General features: G+C 42.0%; 1 protein-coding gene across 1 annotated transcript; it reads right to left on the minus strand.

The window, feature by feature from the left end:
- Positions 1-1,992: 1,992 nt before the first annotated feature.
- Positions 1,993-17,473, minus strand: LOC115102210 (leucine-rich repeat-containing protein 38-like). Its single transcript, XM_029621889.2, has 2 exons — positions 16,506-17,473; positions 1,993-5,125 (listed from the first exon to the last, which is right to left on the minus strand). Exons 1-2 carry the CDS (start codon positions 17,131-17,133, stop codon positions 4,878-4,880), a joined length of 876 nt encoding a protein of 291 aa, XP_029477749.1. The 5' UTR covers positions 17,134-17,473; the 3' UTR covers positions 1,993-4,877.
- Between the last annotated feature and the right edge of the window lie 926 nt (positions 17,474-18,399).

The raw sequence follows: 18,399 nt of genomic DNA on the forward strand, positions 1-18,399 counted from the left end.
TTTTATTGGGCTTAGAGAAATGATTTGTACTGTTCAAATCACTAAATATGTAGCATTACTTCTAACTGTCTCTGCAGTTAACGCTGCGGTGTAAGCTACGGGGGGCAGTGACGTAGCAATTTTAAAAGCTCTTCCTCAGTGGTTGTTTCGTTTTCCGAACTGGCCTCCAGCAAATGTTACCATGGTGACAACAGGAATTCAGGGGATGCGGGAAAATCCAAATTTTCTGCTGTTCTTTCCCCCCTCCTCTCTCATCCTACTTCTATCCATTCTGTATGGTGACTCAGCTAGCTGCATGGCACTGGCAGGAAGGCTCACACTCCCTCCACTCTCATCTTCATCAGTGGCGTGTTGGTCGGAGGTCTGTTCTGACATCACACCCCACTGTTGATCCATTTGTTTTGTTTGTGTCCATGCCCACAGGGTACAACTGTACTCCGTCCAGTTGTTTTACAGCACACAAGACAGTGTTGTTCATCTCCCTTCACAAAGACTCTCTAACAGCACGCTGACTCCCAGTGCATGATGCACTATTTCCGTGTGTATAATACTGTAACATCAAGCTGGAGCATAAGACTTGATTAATATATGTTATTTTTATGATGTTATGAGTTAGATACCACGAAATGAGAAATTTTACTAGCATTATCTTCAGAACAATATACACGATTGTGTTATTGAGTTTAACAAAACCTAAAAAATGATAGGCCTATAGTTAATGTTTGTATTTATATTACGTGATGATCACTAAATCTCTTTTATGTACAGTTCATCTAGAATTGTTACTGTACTGTTATGACATGGGAATAAGACCTGACCCTGAATGGAAATTAAAACATCCTTGGCAGCTCTTCAAAATGAAATTGAACAGCTCATGGCATGTGATGTGGATGCCAGCTTTAGCATTATGGCACCTGTGATTATTGGACCGAAGAAACAGATTTCATTGAGCGTAAAGGGCACCCATATGGGTCCTTTGGTTGGACAGTGACAGCAGCTCCTCACATTGAGATGTTTGTGTAAATCCAGGAGCTTGAACTAAAGCAATAATGGAAAATTGTGGGCCATTATTTCAACCAATAAAAGTGTCAACAATTTTCATACATTGATTGTTTTTACTTGTTTTGTTTAACAGAGAAAAAGAACTGAGACACTTTTCAGAAGCTGTGCATTATCATGCTGAAACATGAGGTTACGGCAGATGAATAGCACAACAATGGGTGTTAGGATCTCGTCACAGTATCTCTGTGCATTCCAATAGCCATCGATAAAATGCCTGCCCATAACATACCCCCACCGCCACCATGTGGCACTCTGTTCACAACGTTTACATCAGCAAACCCCTCGCCCACACAACGTCATACACACTGTCTGCCCGGTACAGTTGAAACCGAGATTCATCCACAAAAAGCACACTTCTCCAGCCTCCCAGTGGCCATCTAGTAAGCATTTGCTCACTGAAGTCAGTTACGACACCAAACTGCAGTCAGGTCAAGACCCTGGTGAGGACGATGAGCGTGCAGATGAGCTTCGCTGAGAGGGTTTCTGTCAGTTTGTGTAGAAATGATTTGGTTGTGCAAACCCACAGTTTCATCAAGTGTCCAGGTGGCTGGTCTCAGACGATCCCGCAGGTGAAGTATGTGGAGGTCCTGGGTTGGCGTCGTTACAAGTGGTCTGCGGTTGTGAGGCCGGTTGGACGTACTGCCAAATTCTCTAAAACGGAATTCCTGCAGTCAGGATGCCAATTGCACGTTCCCTCAAAACTGGAGACATCTGTGGCATTGTGTTGTGTGACAAAACTGCACATTTTAGAGTGGCCTTTTATTATCCCCAGCACAAGTTCCACCTGATGCATCATGCTGTTTAATCAGCTTTTTGATATGCCACACCTGTCAGGTGGATGGATTATCTTGACAGAGGAGAAATGCTCACTAACAGGGATGTAAACACATTTGTTCACAACATTTGAGAGAAATACGCTTTTTGTGTGTATAGACAGTTTCTGGGATTTTTTATTTCAGTTCATGAAACATGGGACCAATACTTTACATGTTGCATTTATATTTTGTTTAGTATACAATGTTGGTTCCAAAGTGTACTTATTAGCCAGGTTGTTATTGCAAATGAGAATTGGTTCTCTATTTACACACCTTGTTATATAAGGGTTAAATCAATAAAATACAAATATTCTAGATACCCTAAGTGTACAAAACATTAGGAACACCTTCCTAATATTGAGCTGCACCCCCCTTTTGACCGCAGAACAGCCTCCATTTGTTGGGGGATGGACTCTACAAGGTGTCAAAAGCATTCCACAGTTGTGTCAAGTTGGCTGGATGTCCTTTTGGTGGTGGACCATTTTTGATACACACGGGGAAACTGTTGAGTGTGAAAAACCAAGCAGTGTTGCAGTTCTTTACACACTCAAACCGGTGCGCCTGGCACCTACTACCATACCCCATTCAAAGGCACTTAAATGTTTTGTTTTTCCCATTCACCTTCTGAATGGCACACATACAGAATCCATGTCTCAATTGTCTTAAGGCTTAAAAAGTATATATTTAACCCGTCTCCTCCCCTTCATCTACACTGATTGAAGTGGATTAAGGTGAAATCAATAAAGGATCATAGCTTTTACCTGGATTCACCTGGTCAGTCTATGTCATGGAAAGAGTAGATGTTCGTAATGATTTGAACACTCAGTCGACAGTGTACTTACTGTACATCCTCATTCAAAGAAACAGAAAGGTTATGTGAAACAAAAGTTGTAAAAGCAAAGTTCCAGAGCATAATGTGTTTATTTTACTGCTTCATTTTCTCTCTTACATTTGGTAACATTGCACTTTGCAACCCCGTCTTAATATTTTTAATGTGTTTGTTATGGTGCATCAGAAAAAAAGCCCTTTAATCTGTTTTTGGGATCTCAAATCTCATTGGTAGGTTACAAGTGCCAGAGACAGATATAGTTTGACAGACAACCTCTCAAAACGCAGGTCTTGAAGCATCTATGAGTATGCTGGTTTTCATTTATGATCTCCCAGTCGTTTCAGGAAGCCAAAAAAATACACATGCCATCATTGACCAAAAGCATTCATTCATCAATTTCACCTGGCTGCTACTAGCTGCTGGTCTATTGAGGATGGCTCCAGTACCCAGGCGTAATAAACGCCGACATGGGAAAGGACTGGAAGGCCCAAACATCAAGGATGATCAAGATATTGAAATAAATGAACAGATTTTAACCTTAGCCCTGTTAGCTTGGAATTAGAGACTTCGGATCACATCGGATGTAAAATCTCCATACAAAAAAGATACTTCATTTGTTTAAAAAAAGAAGGAAAAAATCTGTATTAATATGTAAAATAAGTGTCAAATGTAAAATAAGTTACATTATGCCTGAAACAAGGAAATACATTGGTCCATTTACAAGTATAATATAATGATTTCCATAGTTACATTTATGGGTGATAATTGGCAGGATATTTTAGCATATTGTTCTATATATTATACTGTACCTAACGTGTGACTGTTTTTTAGCCAAGAACACATTTATGCTAGCCTGAGTGCCAGTCTGTTTCTGCTCTCTTGCCTACTCCTTTGGGTTTTGTAACACCAAACATTGTCAGGCTACATTTATGCTCCAAAAACAGATATTGTAACAATGCCCTCCATATTGACTAGTTTTTTGCATTTTTTGAGTTTGTGTCAAAGTTTAGTGTAACATCCATGTTGATTGCTCATGCTATCCCATTTCTGTGTTCTATATTGTAACAATAGAATATTCTCATTCGGACTGTTCTTTGGTAAACAAAGGTTACGTAGGTTGCTACTCAAATCAATGCAATGGACATAAGTGTGCATTAGACTGCAGTGTGCCGGTCCCTTGTCCTCCTCTCTGTCCCTTTACTTCCCAGCTCAAGCCAGATCTTAAAGAACCCCTTGGCAGCAGAGGAATAGTCCTCTTTGAAAGGGTGGTGTTTGTAGGCCAAATATAGTACAACTACGATTTCAAGAGAATGCTGAATGATCTCTCCAAAGTAAGGTGCAGATTTATGATCTTAATTTGATCACTCTTTTGTTACTAAGATTTTTCCTGCACCGCAGGAAATGCAGATGAGCTTTGATATATACGTAAATTCACTGAAAACCCACAGTAACACACAGTTATATTAACTGTATTGCACTTTTCATGTAGCCTACTTTTGGCCAGCTAATAGCCTAACCACCGATCAAGCAACATTATGGACTAAATGTTCAAATCCTGTATCTGCAGGATCATTTTGCTGTGACAATATAGTGTAGGTCGAATGAAAATCCTACATCTGTAGTAAGGCTGTGTTCAATCAATGAAACATACACTCTTAGAAACCTGAAAGGGTTCTTTAGCTGTCCTCATAGAAGAACCCTTTGAAGAATCCTTTTTGGTTCCAGGTAGAACTCTTTTGGGTTCCATGTAAAAACTCTTTCCACAGAGGATTTTACATGGAACCCAAAAGGGTTCTACCTGGAACCAAAAAGGGTTATCCAATGGGGACAGCCGAAGAACCCTTTTCCAACCCTTTTTTCTAAGAGTGTAGCACATTTCGTACTTCAGTGATAAGAAAACGTGTATCATTCAAGGTTATTTAACACAATCTTTCCTGACATGGTTTAACCCTCCTGGTGTGCTGCTGACTGCCACCAATGCAGCGCACAGGAATTCACATGGTAAGAGCTTTCTTGCACAATTCCTTGGCCATATACTCCCTCCTCGTTGTCCATGCCTTGCTCTCCCATTGTCCTGCCCTTCTGCCTGGCACTCTTACGAGGCACCTAGTCGGGTCTGCTATGTCTGCAGTGATACTGAATCTGGTCCCAGATCATGCTTTTTCTTCACCTCAGTCGTTGCCCTCCTCCTCTTCCGCCTGACCAGCTTTGCCCAGTCGCTGAAAGCAGTGGACCATGGAGGCCAGGAAGAAGCTGGCTATAATGGCCACCACAGAGACTGAGATGCCCGAGAAGATGACAATGAGGATGTCCGTAAGAGAGAGGTAGCCCCGGCACTCCCGGAAACTCGCCTCAGAGAGCAGGCTCAGGGACATAAGACTCCCATCCATGGGAAGGGAACACTGCAACCCCTCCATACCTGAGAAAGAGAGAGAGAGAACAGGATATGATGTCATCAGTCTTGAACACAGTCACTCTATGGACCAATCTCAAATCAACCCCGGCCTACACACAGTGTATATCTAAAATGATGAAGTATGGTAACAGCTTAACAGGCAGCAGTGAAGGTAACAGCTTCATTCTTCTATCCAGTCCTTTCAGATATAATGCATGGTGGAGCTGACCTCTCCTCAGATGACTGAATAAATACACAGGGGATCAGCTGTCCTGCCTGCTCACAGTACTGTGTCACTCAATGTCACTTTCAACTGCTGAAAAGCATGTTTACCATACAGTTTGGAATGGCACTGTGGTTGGAATCTACTAAGAATGTCTCGTCTGTGATATCATCTTACTGTAACAATTTACAGTTAGTGAGGACACTGAGGGAACAGTTGGGTGCCATTGTTTTGCCTCAGAGTTGTTTGATATATTAGCTATAGCCCAGTACGCCTACAGTAGTAGCTACTGTGCCTGTTCATGTGTCTCACCATTTCCCACACATTGAGTCACATCAAGTCTAAAAAACCCACCCATTTGATCATTTGTGTTTAGTTTTCCCACGTAAAAAATATAACGATTATGAAAAGCTTGTCTCTTGGCAGTATCAAGTGACTGCATTACCATACATCAACACCTACATCAGGGTTCCCCAAACTTGGTCCTGTTGACTCCAAAGGGTACACGTTTTGTATTTTGCACGAGCACTACACAGCTGACTCAAATAATCAAATAATCGTCAAGCTTTGGTCATTTGAATCAGCTGTATAGTGTTGGTGCAAAAACCAAAACATGCACCCCCTGGGGTCCCGAGGACCGAGTTTGGGAAACTCTGACCTACATGTACAGTAACACACACAGAGCTGAATGGCCTAATGCATCTAGAGAAGTGTGTGGTCTTAACACATCTCTGTTATAGCTAGGCGATTTGGAGATAACACAATGCTTTTAACAGTCATATAAATACATGTGTTTAGTGCCAAGCTATATTCCTGGTGTCGTAGATTGGTGTGATCTACGAGGCTTCGCTGAACACTTGTCACAGACACACACATCACCCCAATTACATCATTTCTTGATATGATTTGACCATGGATCCCTCCAACTTTGCATTTTTCACCCCTCCGAGGCAAACATTATTTTGTGAAATTTCTACTTTGCGATTAGACCTATCTGCTTTGGTTTACACAGAAGAAGGAGAGTAATCTCTGCTCCAACGAGTGTGTTATTAGCAGACACCAGATGACAGATTTAAAGGGGAACAACCCCTGGGTATTAATACAACAGAGACAGATGCATTAGTGCTTTAGAAGAACACTACTCAGATTAAATGCTTTGTCCATTGTGATCTTGTCTGTTTTGGAGAAAAAACATCACAACACTTGAAGAGTTTAATTACAAAATGCTATATATCCGTTGCTAAATTAGCTTTTATTGTATAAATTCTGAACGACATTGGTGTGTTTACTTCACTATCTAATTATGTAATGGGGTTGTTCAATGACAGACATGTATTTGTTTAAAATGTATCACTTGATGGTTTCATTTCAGAGAGACAAATAATAATGTATTTATTTTGCTAAATGCTATAAGTAGTCCTGCTAGGTTTTACACAGCCAAATGTAAGAAATAACTACATTTTAATAAAGAACTGTGCAAATGATGCATCTTTGACATCAACATTTAAAACATGTTAAAACAGATCTGTATGTAAAATATTTACATTTGACATTTTAGTCATTTAGCAGATACTGTTATCCAGAGCTTCTTTCAGTAAGTGCATTCATCTTAAAACAGCTAGGTGAGAATATCACATATCATAGTCAAATATACAGGATGCAGCTAAACCATGGATATACAGCTAAACCATGGATATATAGCTAAACCATGGATATATAGCTAAACCATGGATATATAGCTAAACCATGGATATACAGCTAAACCATGGATATATAGCTAAACCATGGATATACAGCTAAACCATGGATATACAGCTAAACCATGGATATATAGCTAAACCATGGATATATAGCTAAACCATGGATATACAGCTAAACCATGGATATACAGCTAAACCATGATATACAGCTAAACCATGGATATACAGCTAAACCATGGATATACAGCTAAACCATGGATATATAGCTAAACCATGGATATATAGCTAAACCATGGATATACAGCTAAACCATGGATATATAGCTAAACCATGGATATACAGCTAAACCATGGATATACAGCTAAACCATGGATATACAGCTAAACCATGGATATATAGCTAAACCATCATGGATATACAGCTAAACCATGGATATATAGCTAGCGTTTTGCAAAACACACAAAAACATTTTTTTCATACACCTAAAATCTATGAATAATGACATCTGAGAACAATAATATTTTAAACACAGATGAAGGTACCCATAAGCAATCATTTCTGACAAAAACACAGAAATGTGAAAGCTTGGTGGATATATCGTTTTGGAAATAAACTCTTCACTTATAAGTTAGGGTTCAAAAGGTTTTGTTATGGTTTTGTGTTCAGTTGCTATATGACGTGTAAGAATGCATAAGCAGAGCATAAAGTATGAGTATTATAGCAGCCTACCCTAATTTGAGAGGATGAAAATATACAGTCACGTGATTTCTTTCTGCATGAGAATAACAGAAGTGTGCAGAACAAGGACGAGACTGATATTTGCGCTCTGGTGATTTGATAATATTGTAATAAGATACAGGAATACACGATAACAGACAATAATGTAACAGCACCAAATTATATATAGATAGATTATACTGTGAATTATTTGATTTATAATGACAAGGGGCATCAATGAGGCTCTGGTTTTCTTGTAAACGAATCCAATCTATTCCACTAATAAGAAGTGTTAAATATTTGTTATATTTTCAATCAGTATTCACTGTTTTTGGTAATCTAAAAGCACATATGGTGTACCTCAGTCATGTTCTAATAAAAAAGCAGTTTGGGGCGCTTCCATTTTATCCTGCCTGTCTGTAGCTGCAGTGGCCAGCAGTCAGTAGACATCATTATCAAGTGTGTGAGTGTGTGTGCATGTGTATGTATGTGTGTGTGTAAGTGTATATGTGTGGTGAGTCACAGTTAGACCAGAAGGGGTTTTCCACATGCGGAGGGACTCAGTGACCTCATCGCTCTGTGAAATTCCAGTCACGTGGTTCTCCTCTCCTCCTCACCGCGCAGCACAACAAGCAAAACTCAGCCCAGACACTGGCTCTTCTGTTCTCAATTCAATTTAAGGGCTTTATTGGCATGGGAAACATATGTTTACGTTGCCAAAAGCAAGTGAAATAGATAATAAACAAAGATGAAATAAACAAAAAATTAACAGTAAACATTACACCTACAAAAGTTCCAAAACAATAAAGGCATTTCAAATGTCATATTATGCATATATACAGTAGTCTCTCTCTCTGTCTCTGGCTCTGTCTCTGGATCTATTCCTGGCTCTGCACGCCACAGCCATAGTGTCTCGTGTGGAGAGGACCAGAATAATACATTGTAAATAGATGGACAGAGTCCGCATGGTTTCGGTGTTGGTGGTGATGGCGATGGATGTGGGGGTGGGGAAGGGTTGAGTATGCCTAAATTGTCTGAGGCTGCCTATAGACTTAACATCTTCAACAAAATCACTGCATCATATTTGACATGAGTATGCATAGTGTCCTATATTGATGTGTTATATACAGTGCCTTCGGAAAGTATTCAGACCCCTTGACTATTTCCACATTTTGTTACGTTACAACCTTATTCTAAAATGTATTAAATCGTTTTTTTCCTCATCAATCTACACACAATACTTCATAATGACAAAGCAAAAACACATGTTTTTTTGTTCAATTATTAAAAATCAAATTTATTAAAATGATAAAAAATCTCAAATCTAACGGAAAAATCGAATTTGCATAAGTATTCAGACCGTTTACGCAGTACTTTGTTGAAGCACCTTTGGCAGCGATTACAGCATCAAGTCTTCTTGAGTATGACGCTACAAACTTGGCACATCTGTATTTGGGGAGTTTCTCCCATTCTTCTCTGCAGATCCTCTCAAGATCTGTCAGCTTGGATGGGGAGCGTTGCTGCACAGCTATTTTCAGGTCTCTCCAGAGCTGTCGGGTTCAAGTCCAGGCTCTGGCTGGGCCTCTCAAGGACATTCAGAAACTTGTCCTTACTCCACTCCTGTGTTGTTTTGGCTGTGTGCTTAGGGACGTTGTCCTGTTGGAAAGTGAACCTTCGCCCCCTGTCTGAGGCGCTCTGGAGCAGGTTTTCATCAAGGATCTCTCTACACTTGGCACTGTTCATCTTTGCCTCAATCCTGACTAGTCTCCCAGTCCCTGCAGCTGAAAAACATTTAAGAATGATAGAGGCCACTGTGTTCTTGGAGACCTTCAATGCTGCAGACATTTTATGGTACCCTTCTCCACATCTGTGCCTCAACACAATCCTGTCTCGGAACTCTACGAACAAATCCTTTTGACCTCATGGCTTGGATTTTGCTCTGACATGAGCTGTCAACTGTGGTACCTTATATAGACAGGTGTGTGCCTTTCCAAATCATGTCCAATCAATTGAATTTACCACAGGTGGACTCCAATCAACTTGTAGACACATCTCAAGGATGATCAATGGAAACAGGATGCACCTGAACTCAATTTTGAGTCTCATAGAAAGGGTCTGAATACTTATATAAATAAGGTATTTCTGTTTTTGATTTTTAGTACATTTATAAAAAAATGTCTTAAAACCTGTTTTCATTTTGTCATCGTGGGGTATTGTGTGTAGATTGCTGAGGATTTAAATTTTTTATAAAAACGCTATAACCTAACAAAATGTGTAAAAATTCAATGGGTCTAAGCACTTTCTGAAGGTACTGTATATATATATATATATATATATATATATATATATATATATATATATATATATATAGCTGCCATGCTGCTATATAGTTGGAATTATATTTTACTTTGTGCCTGTGCGTGCTAGTGCTTACTGTAAATGAATATCTTCGTCGTCTGAGGAGGAGTAGGAAGGATCGGACCAATATGCAGCGTGGTAAGTGTCCATGTTAATAATTTATTCGACTGAACACACAAAACAAAATAACAAAGTGAAAGGAAGAAACAACACAGTTCTGTCAGGTGAATACACAAAACAGAAAACAACTACCCACAAATAATAGTGGGAACACAGGCTACCTAAGTATGGTTCTCAATCAGAGACAACGATTGACAGCTGCCTCTGATTGGGAACTATACCAGGCCAAAAGCAGAAATACAAAACCTAGAACAAAAACCTTGAATGCCCACCCCAACTCACGCCCTGACCAAACTAAAAACAGAGACATAAAAAAGGAACTAAGGTCAGGACGTGACTTACCTGCATATGAACATGCGTGCTTGTCTGCATCCATGGTTGCATGTACTTTTGTGTATGTTTGTTTATGTATATGTTTGTGTGTGTGTCACTCTTAGAGCAATGGAGTATATTTTACTGTGAGGGAACATTAGTCTAGACCAGGGATGTGCAACTTCGATGGGGCTGGGGTACACAAAAAAATCAGAACTAACTATGATGGGTCACAGTGACTCATGGGTCTGCATACCCTCATCCATACCCACACATGCAGTCTGAGCTGGCCGTAGACTTTTGGGGACCTAAGTGAAATTTGGTTGGGGAGCCCCCCCACCTTGCAACCAAACATTTTAACGGCCCTCCTCTTGACAGCGGAAATAAATAAAAATATGTATTAGAGTTAATTTCCTGAAATTTTACACATTTTGCCATGGGCGTGGAGAAAATGTTGCAATTCTACACATTTTACCATAGGACAGAGAGAAGATTTTTCAATTGTATAACTAATTTCATGCAATTCTACTCATTTTGCCATGGAGCAGAGAGAAGAATTTGCAGTTTTACAGCTAATTCGACTCATTTTGCTATAGGGTGGAGAGAAATGTTAGCAATTTAGAATATGATATCTGATTGAGGGTGACAAAAAAAATCAATGGGGGCAACCCAGTCGGTAATTTGACCATGATAACTACAAGTTTAGATAGCTGGCTAGACTAACTCAACAATCAAAACCTTTTAGCTGACATGAGCTAATTGAGTGACTGTCAGTGACTCACATAACAAGAGAAAAACTGCTGATGCACAACCACATTTCTAAATTGCACCTTGTGTATTCTACTATTCTAACTCTCAACATGAAGTTGAGTCCCAGGTTGTTGTTAATATAATTGTTATTTTGGGGGGGGGGGGGTGATCCGCGGGCCTACAGTTGCCCATCCCTGGTCTAGACAATATCAGTGTCAATGGTAAGCTGTCGTCAGTATCAAATGAAGTGTAGTAAAACATGTATGCTGATTGTTCATCCTTGACTCAACAGCACTAGAGAACAGCACTCTATGGTATGATTATACAGGTTACCGCTTTGAATTATTCACACACACTCACCTAAAGGCACCATTGTGAAATATCCTCAGCTACTGTGTTTTAAAGGGGCAATCTGCAGTTCAAACAACAACAAAGTGGTTATATTCTTCAAGAATCAATGAGTATATATTTTTTGTAATTTCTTTTTTAAAGCTGTCCCAATCGCAGATTGACCCTATTAGTGAGCTTTGTTGCATCTTGATGATACAGTACCTGAGAGCAGGCTACAATGTGTATGTGAAACCAGCACTCACAAACTCAATGAGTAAAGCTCAATAGTTTGTAAATGTTTATTTATGTTCTCAGATGCTATACAGATCAATATAATCTCAATCAGGAACTGACAGAGCAATGTCCCTGATGCTAGATAGCAAAGTGGGTAAAAGAAAGATGTTACTGTTTGGGTCAGTGAAATTACAGTGTCCAAGAGCAAATGTACTTTTTGACTTATTCCACAAAGTGACTGCGCTAGATTGAATGGTTCTGTGGAAGCGTCCAGGACAACAAGTGATCCAATATCCTGCGCCCTCCAGCCCCCAGTTTGTTCACAGTTCTAGTTCACACTCAGTAATTAACAAGTATTGATTGTGATTAAGCCTCAGAGGGTCAGGAATGTAGTAATAAGCGAATAAAGGACTTGTTTAATCCATCAAATCTTAATGTCTTATTAATGAATATACACTCCGATCCATGTTTCTAGTCTCCTGCCTTGTCTGAATGATGACAAGATTATCATGGCATGCAACTAGTTTGTCCCCAATGCAATGGGAAAGATTAAGTCTGACTATATGTAAAAATATACTGTACATCCACATGTCCTTTAGAGTAACATACAGTAGAGGTTTTCTAGGGTGAGCCCTACTTAGCAAGGAGCCTAAAGTTGCTAAGGCCTATAGCCTCCTGAGGGATTTCAATATTTTTTCTATAACATAAGTGTTTGGGGTGAAAAATACATGTAACCCCAAAAAATGTGGGAACAAATATTGTTATTTTTATTGTAAGTACAAAATTGTCCTCCGTAGTGGTCATTAGGATGTAAATATACACAAATTAATATGACAGTCAATGGGTACAGTACTGTAGGTGAAAAACATAGTTGTGGTATCTGGGTGTCCACTACAGAGGACATTTCTTGATAAGCTCTTATTTAGCTCTTATTTAATGTTAAATAAATATGACAAAGTCCTGACCAACTCACTTAACTATTGCTGAAATACTCACTTCCTAGAAAACATTTGAATATCAAACTCACAAAAACTAGAATTAATAATTACACACACGTTTCACATGTCCATAAAATGTGCTAATTTTAACGCCAGCCATCTTTTAAAGAACCAGGAAGATAAAGTTGTCAAGGTCACACCCCTACACGTGATATCATTGAAAAGTCCAGAATGTCCTCTCAAAGGGACAACAGGATTTAATACAGTGGCTTGTATGGCCTCAGAGACACAGACCAAGAACTGATGTCCACTAGAGAGGACAAAAAAACATTTCTGGGTTTCAGGAGGACAGAAGAGCACTTAGAAAGCACCATAGTGTCGGTGTGTGTACTGTATGTGTCTGGGCTCACCGAAGGCTAGGCGCTAATGTGCCACACAGAATGTTGTTAGTATAACATTGTGTTCTGCCATGAGTCCAGGTCACAGCTATTGAAAATAAATTCACTGTGAAGATTGTTGATGTGCCAATTTGATAATTATTATGATCCGTAGAACATCCTGTTGCTTTGATTAGCGTACTGTAATAACATAGGTTGCCTCCCACATGGCACCCTATTCCCTATATACTGCACTACTTTTGACAAGAGCCCTATGGGCCCTGGTCAAAAGTAGTGAACTATAATGGGAATGGGGTGCCATTTGGGACACATATATGGCCCTAATTGCAGCGGAAATAATATCGATGTGTCTCATTTGGACGGACCTTAATAAACTTGTAAGAACATGTATTTAGTAGCACTAGCCAAGCTCTCTTGGGAAGCAGTTAAAGGGATACTTTGGGAATTTGTCAATTTTCCCCAGACTCAGATGAACTACCATTTTGATGTGTATGTATCCAATATGAAGGAAGTTAGAGGTAGTTTCGCGAGCCAACGCTAACTAGCATTGGCGTAATGACTGGAAGTCTATGGGTATCTGCTAGCATGCAGTTGGACTTCCACGCATAGAATGTCTGTTCAGGTCAGATCTCAGCACTGTGCACCTGCTTACAGTAGCTCTGGAGAATGACAGTGAGCATTATACAATGCGTGCAATGACCTGTCAACACTGCAAACAAGGAAGAATTCTGTAAACATTAATAGATATTAATAGACTCACTGTCCATACTGTAACAGTACATCGAGTGGATCAGAAATGCTTTTTGTCTGTAATTAAATAAACAATGCAGGTGTATTATGATCTATCAAGTGATTCAGATCCTATTGAATGTGATACCCTGGCCTCATATCTTTTTGATCTTGAAGCTCTTACTCGTGATCTACACCCTGTATATTTTGTCGGACAGTGTTTGAGGATGTAAACAATAAACAGTCTTCTTGTTGTGATTTTAGAACGTGTGCGCACACACACACCCCCACACGTAAACACACACACACAAACACACACACACAATCTGAGAACAGACTCTAATGAGGCATATGGTTAATTAATTATTCAGACACAATCTGGTATCTTGAATCTGGGACTCCCCACTAGTCTACCACAATTATCTTTCTGCTTTTCTCATGCTTACCAAGATGTCTCAGAGTGATCTTATTCATAACAACATTGACTTGTCCATATCTATACAGAATTATCAGTAGTATGAGCAACAAGCTGCACTGGAAATAAATAAAGATGAGGTTGAAAGCCAATAGCTGTTTAAATGATAGACAATTGAAAACAAAGAGGAGGAACCATAAAGGAGATGATTGTGGACTACAGGAAAAAGAGGACTGAGCACGCCTCCATTCTCATCGACGGGGCTGTAGTGGAGCAGGTTGAGAGCTTCAAGTTCCTTGGTGTCCACATCACCAACATACTAACATGGTACAAACACAAGCTGAACCTCGGCAAGACGGAGCTGCTCTTCCTCCCGGGGAAGGACTGCCCGTTCCATGATCTCGCCATCACGGTTGACAACTCCATTGTGTCCTCCTCCCAGAGCGCTAAGAACCTTGGCGTGATCCTGGACAACACCCTGTCGTTCTCAACTAACATCAAGGCGGTGGCCCGTTCCTGTAGGTTCATGCTCTACAACATCCGCAGAGTACGACCCTGCCTCACACAGGAAGCGGCGCAGGTCCTAATCCAGGCACTTGTCATCTCCCGTCTGGATTACTGCAACTCGCTGTTGGCTGGGCTCCCTGCCTGTGCCATTAAACCCCTACAACTCATCCAGAACGCCGCAGCCCGTCTGGTGTTCAACCTTCCCAAGTTCTCTCACGTCACCCCGCTCCTCCGCTCCCTCCACTGGCTTCCAGTTGAAGCTCGCATCCGCTACAAGACCATGGTGCTTGCCTACGGAGCTGTGAGGGGAACGGCACCTCAGTACCTCCAGGCTCTGATCAGGCCCTACACCCAAACAAGGGCACTGCGTTCATCCACCTCTGGCCTGCTCGCCTCCCTACCACTGAGGAAGTACAGTTCCCGCTCAGCCCAGTCAAAACTGTTCGCTGCTCTGGCCCCCCAATGGTGGAACAAACTCCCTCACGACGCCAGGACAGCGGAGTCAATCACCACCTTCCGGAGACACCTGAAACCCCACCTCTTTAAGGAATACCTAGGATAGGATAAAGTAATCCCTCTCACCCCCTCCCCTGAAAAGATTTAGATGCACTACTGTTCCACTGGAGGTCATAAGGTGAATGCACCAATTTGTAAGTCGCTCTGGATAAGAGCGTCTGCTAAATGACTTAAATGTAAATGTAAGACAGTCGTGAAGAGGGCACGACAAAGCCTATTTCCCTCAGGAGACTGAAAAGATTTGTCATGGGTCCTCAGATCCTCAAAAGGTTCTACAGCTGCACCATCGAGAGCATGGTTGCATCACTGCCTGGTATGGCAACTGCTCAGCCTCTGACCGCTTGGCACTACAGAGGGTAGTGCGAACAGCCCAGTACATCACTGGGGCCAAGCCTCCTGCCATCCAGGACCTCTATACCAGGCGGTGTCAGAGGAAGGCCCTAACAATTGTCAAAGACTCCAGCCACCCTGGTCATAGTGTGGCTGTTGTCTCTGGTACCAGAGCACCAAGTCTAAGTCCAAGAGGCTTCTAAACAGCTTCTACCCCAAGCCATAAGACTCCTGAACATCTAATCAAATGGCCACCCAGACTATTTGCATTGCCCCCCTTTTACACCGCTGCTACTCTCTGTTGTTATCATATTAACTCAACTAACCGGTGCCCCTGCACATTGACTCTGTATCGGTACCCCCCTGTATATAGTCTCGCTATTGTTACTTTATTGCTGCTCTTTAATGACTTGTTACTTTTATTTCTTATTCTTATCCGTATTTTTTTAAACTGCATTGTTGGTTGGGGCTCGTAAGCATTTCACTGTAAGGTCTGTAAGGTCTACACCTGTTGTATTCGGCGCATGTGACTAATACATTTTTGATTTGGTTTGATTTGATTTTGATATGTTTATAGATATTGGGCCAAGTAGAGACATTTAATGTAATACTAACCACTGTTACATGCATTACACTACCTGTCTTTCAGTGTACTGTGCAGTCTTACATTATTATTCTATAACTGATTGGCTTAAGGTTTGATAGCTTATAAATTGTTTGAATCAGAAACGAGTGGGCTGCTGGATTATGACAAAAGATTGGTTTTCTATGTCCTAGCACAGGCAAAGATGGTAAAACAAATACGTGCTGTTAAGCAGCTTACATACCCATTGGAAGCTTGTGGCAGTTCTCCGTGAGCCACACAAAAAGTTTGGCAAAGTGACAGTTGCACACCCAGGGGTTGCCCTCCAGGCGTACCACCCGGAGTGAGGTTAGGGGCTCCAGCACCCCCACATCCAGCCCCTGCAGGCCGTTCCTCTCCAGCTCCAGCTCCCGCAGCGAGGTCAGCCCCAGGAAAGCATCCTCTTCCACCAGGCTAAGGTAGGGGTTGTTCCCCAGACGCAGCTTGATCAGGCTCCGGGACTCCACAAAGGTCCCTGACTGGATCTCTGTCAGGTTGTTGCTGCCCAGGTCCAGGAAGACTAGGCGAGATGAGGTGCTGAGGGTGCCGGGCTCCAGCACCGACAGGGAGTTATTCCTCAGGTCCAGGTAGACCAGGTCGCTGTACAGAACCAGGAAGTCCGAGGGGATCCAGGGAATCCAGTTGTCGGAGAGAAGGAGGCGCCGGATGTCCAGGGGGATGGGGCTAGGGAGGCTGGTGAGACCTTGGCCCTGGCAGTCCACAGTGTGGTGGTCCGGACACAGGCAGCTGGACGGACAGTTGTGGCCCCGAGTCAGCAAGGTGGAGGAAAGCAAGGCAAGGAAAGGCTGAAGCCAGTTAATGCATGGTAACATTGTCAAGGGGGTGCGAGTTGAGAGGGAGAGCAGGGGTTTAGGTAGGGGAGGAGGAGGTTGGGAGGAAGGAGGTACAGGACAGGACAGGAGAGGGCACAGGGAAGGGGGTAGAGATCAAGGGGTGGGAGATTAAGGAAGGGGAGGGGGAAGCAGAAGAAAGAAAGGAGTCAATGTCCTGGCGCTGGCATCTCTCTTCCTCTTGTTGAGTAGTCTACAAAGGCTAAGCCATCGAGCGGCGAGAGAGATGCGCAACGGTGTTTTCAAGGAGATCATGTAGCAAGCGGTCTGGATCGAAAAGCAGCCTGCTGGCTTTGAGGGAATAAGGGGAGGAGTGAGAGAGAGGGAGTGAGCGAGAGAGAGAGAGCGAGAGAGTAAGGGAGGGGGGTTAAATAGAAACTAGCAAACCAGAGACGTGCGCTGGGGAGGGTGTGTGTTGGGAGTGGGGAGAGCGGGGGATGGGGGGTGGAGGGCGATAGGGTAAGCCAGAAGGTGGTGTGAGTTTGCAGGAGGGTCGACCCTCAGAGTCTCATTACTTCTTCTTCAGAACAATTAACGAGGACACCTTCTGTGAGTCAGAAGAAGAATATACTGTGAGGATCTAAGCAAGGCTAGACTCACTGAAAGCATGGGTATTTATATCCAACCGTATGGGCTGGGGAGCTACCGACAGTGACTCGTGTCCAAATTACATCAGATAACTCACATGTTGTGATGATGTCACATGGCTCCCAGCAGAATCCCAGGAGGAATATAATCCTGATGACCGTGATCCTTGGGAATCATCATCACATACATCTCCTCCTCAACTGTCCTCTGTCTCACTGTGCTGCACGATCTGGCCATCCCAGCTCTGTTGCCATGACAACGTGCTCTAAACATACACCGTGGTGTGAAGCTGCCTGTGCAGCACAGGCGAATATCCCAAAAGTGTCATATTGAGGAACGCCATCACATGACAGCTTGCCACAGCGGGGTGATGCGTTTGTCTCGTGCCTTTCCTGAGCAACAAGATGAATGGCTGTCTCATACAATCCACTCCTGTTGCTTTAATGCATGTCCTATACATTCACAGTTAGAAAAACATACAGTACATACACTACAGTTTTAACACATCCACTGCAAAAGCCAAGTGGTCTTCAGAAATACTGTACCTTAAACTAAGCAATGTGTTCCCAATGGCAGTTACCTTACCACCGGCAGCTAATTTGCCAGCTGTTGTTGTTTACATGCTATGTACCTCTATGCTACAGTACAGTAGTCAGACAT

The sequence above is a fragment of the Oncorhynchus nerka genome, linkage group LG20, assembly GCF_034236695.1.
Source record: "Oncorhynchus nerka isolate Pitt River linkage group LG20, Oner_Uvic_2.0, whole genome shotgun sequence".
In the NCBI taxonomy this organism is placed as follows: domain Eukaryota; kingdom Metazoa; phylum Chordata; class Actinopteri; order Salmoniformes; family Salmonidae; genus Oncorhynchus; species Oncorhynchus nerka.

Excerpts from the sequence above, each read along its gene's own strand:
- LOC115102210 (XM_029621889.2), bottom strand. The coding sequence starts at position 17,133 with ATGTTACCATGCATTAACTGGCTTCAGCCTTTCCTTGCCTTGCTTTCC. Across the intron at positions 5,126-16,505 it reads CTGCCACAAGCTTCCAATGG|GTATGGAGGGGTTGCAGTGT; the intron begins GTATGTAAGCTG and ends TCTCTTTCTCAG.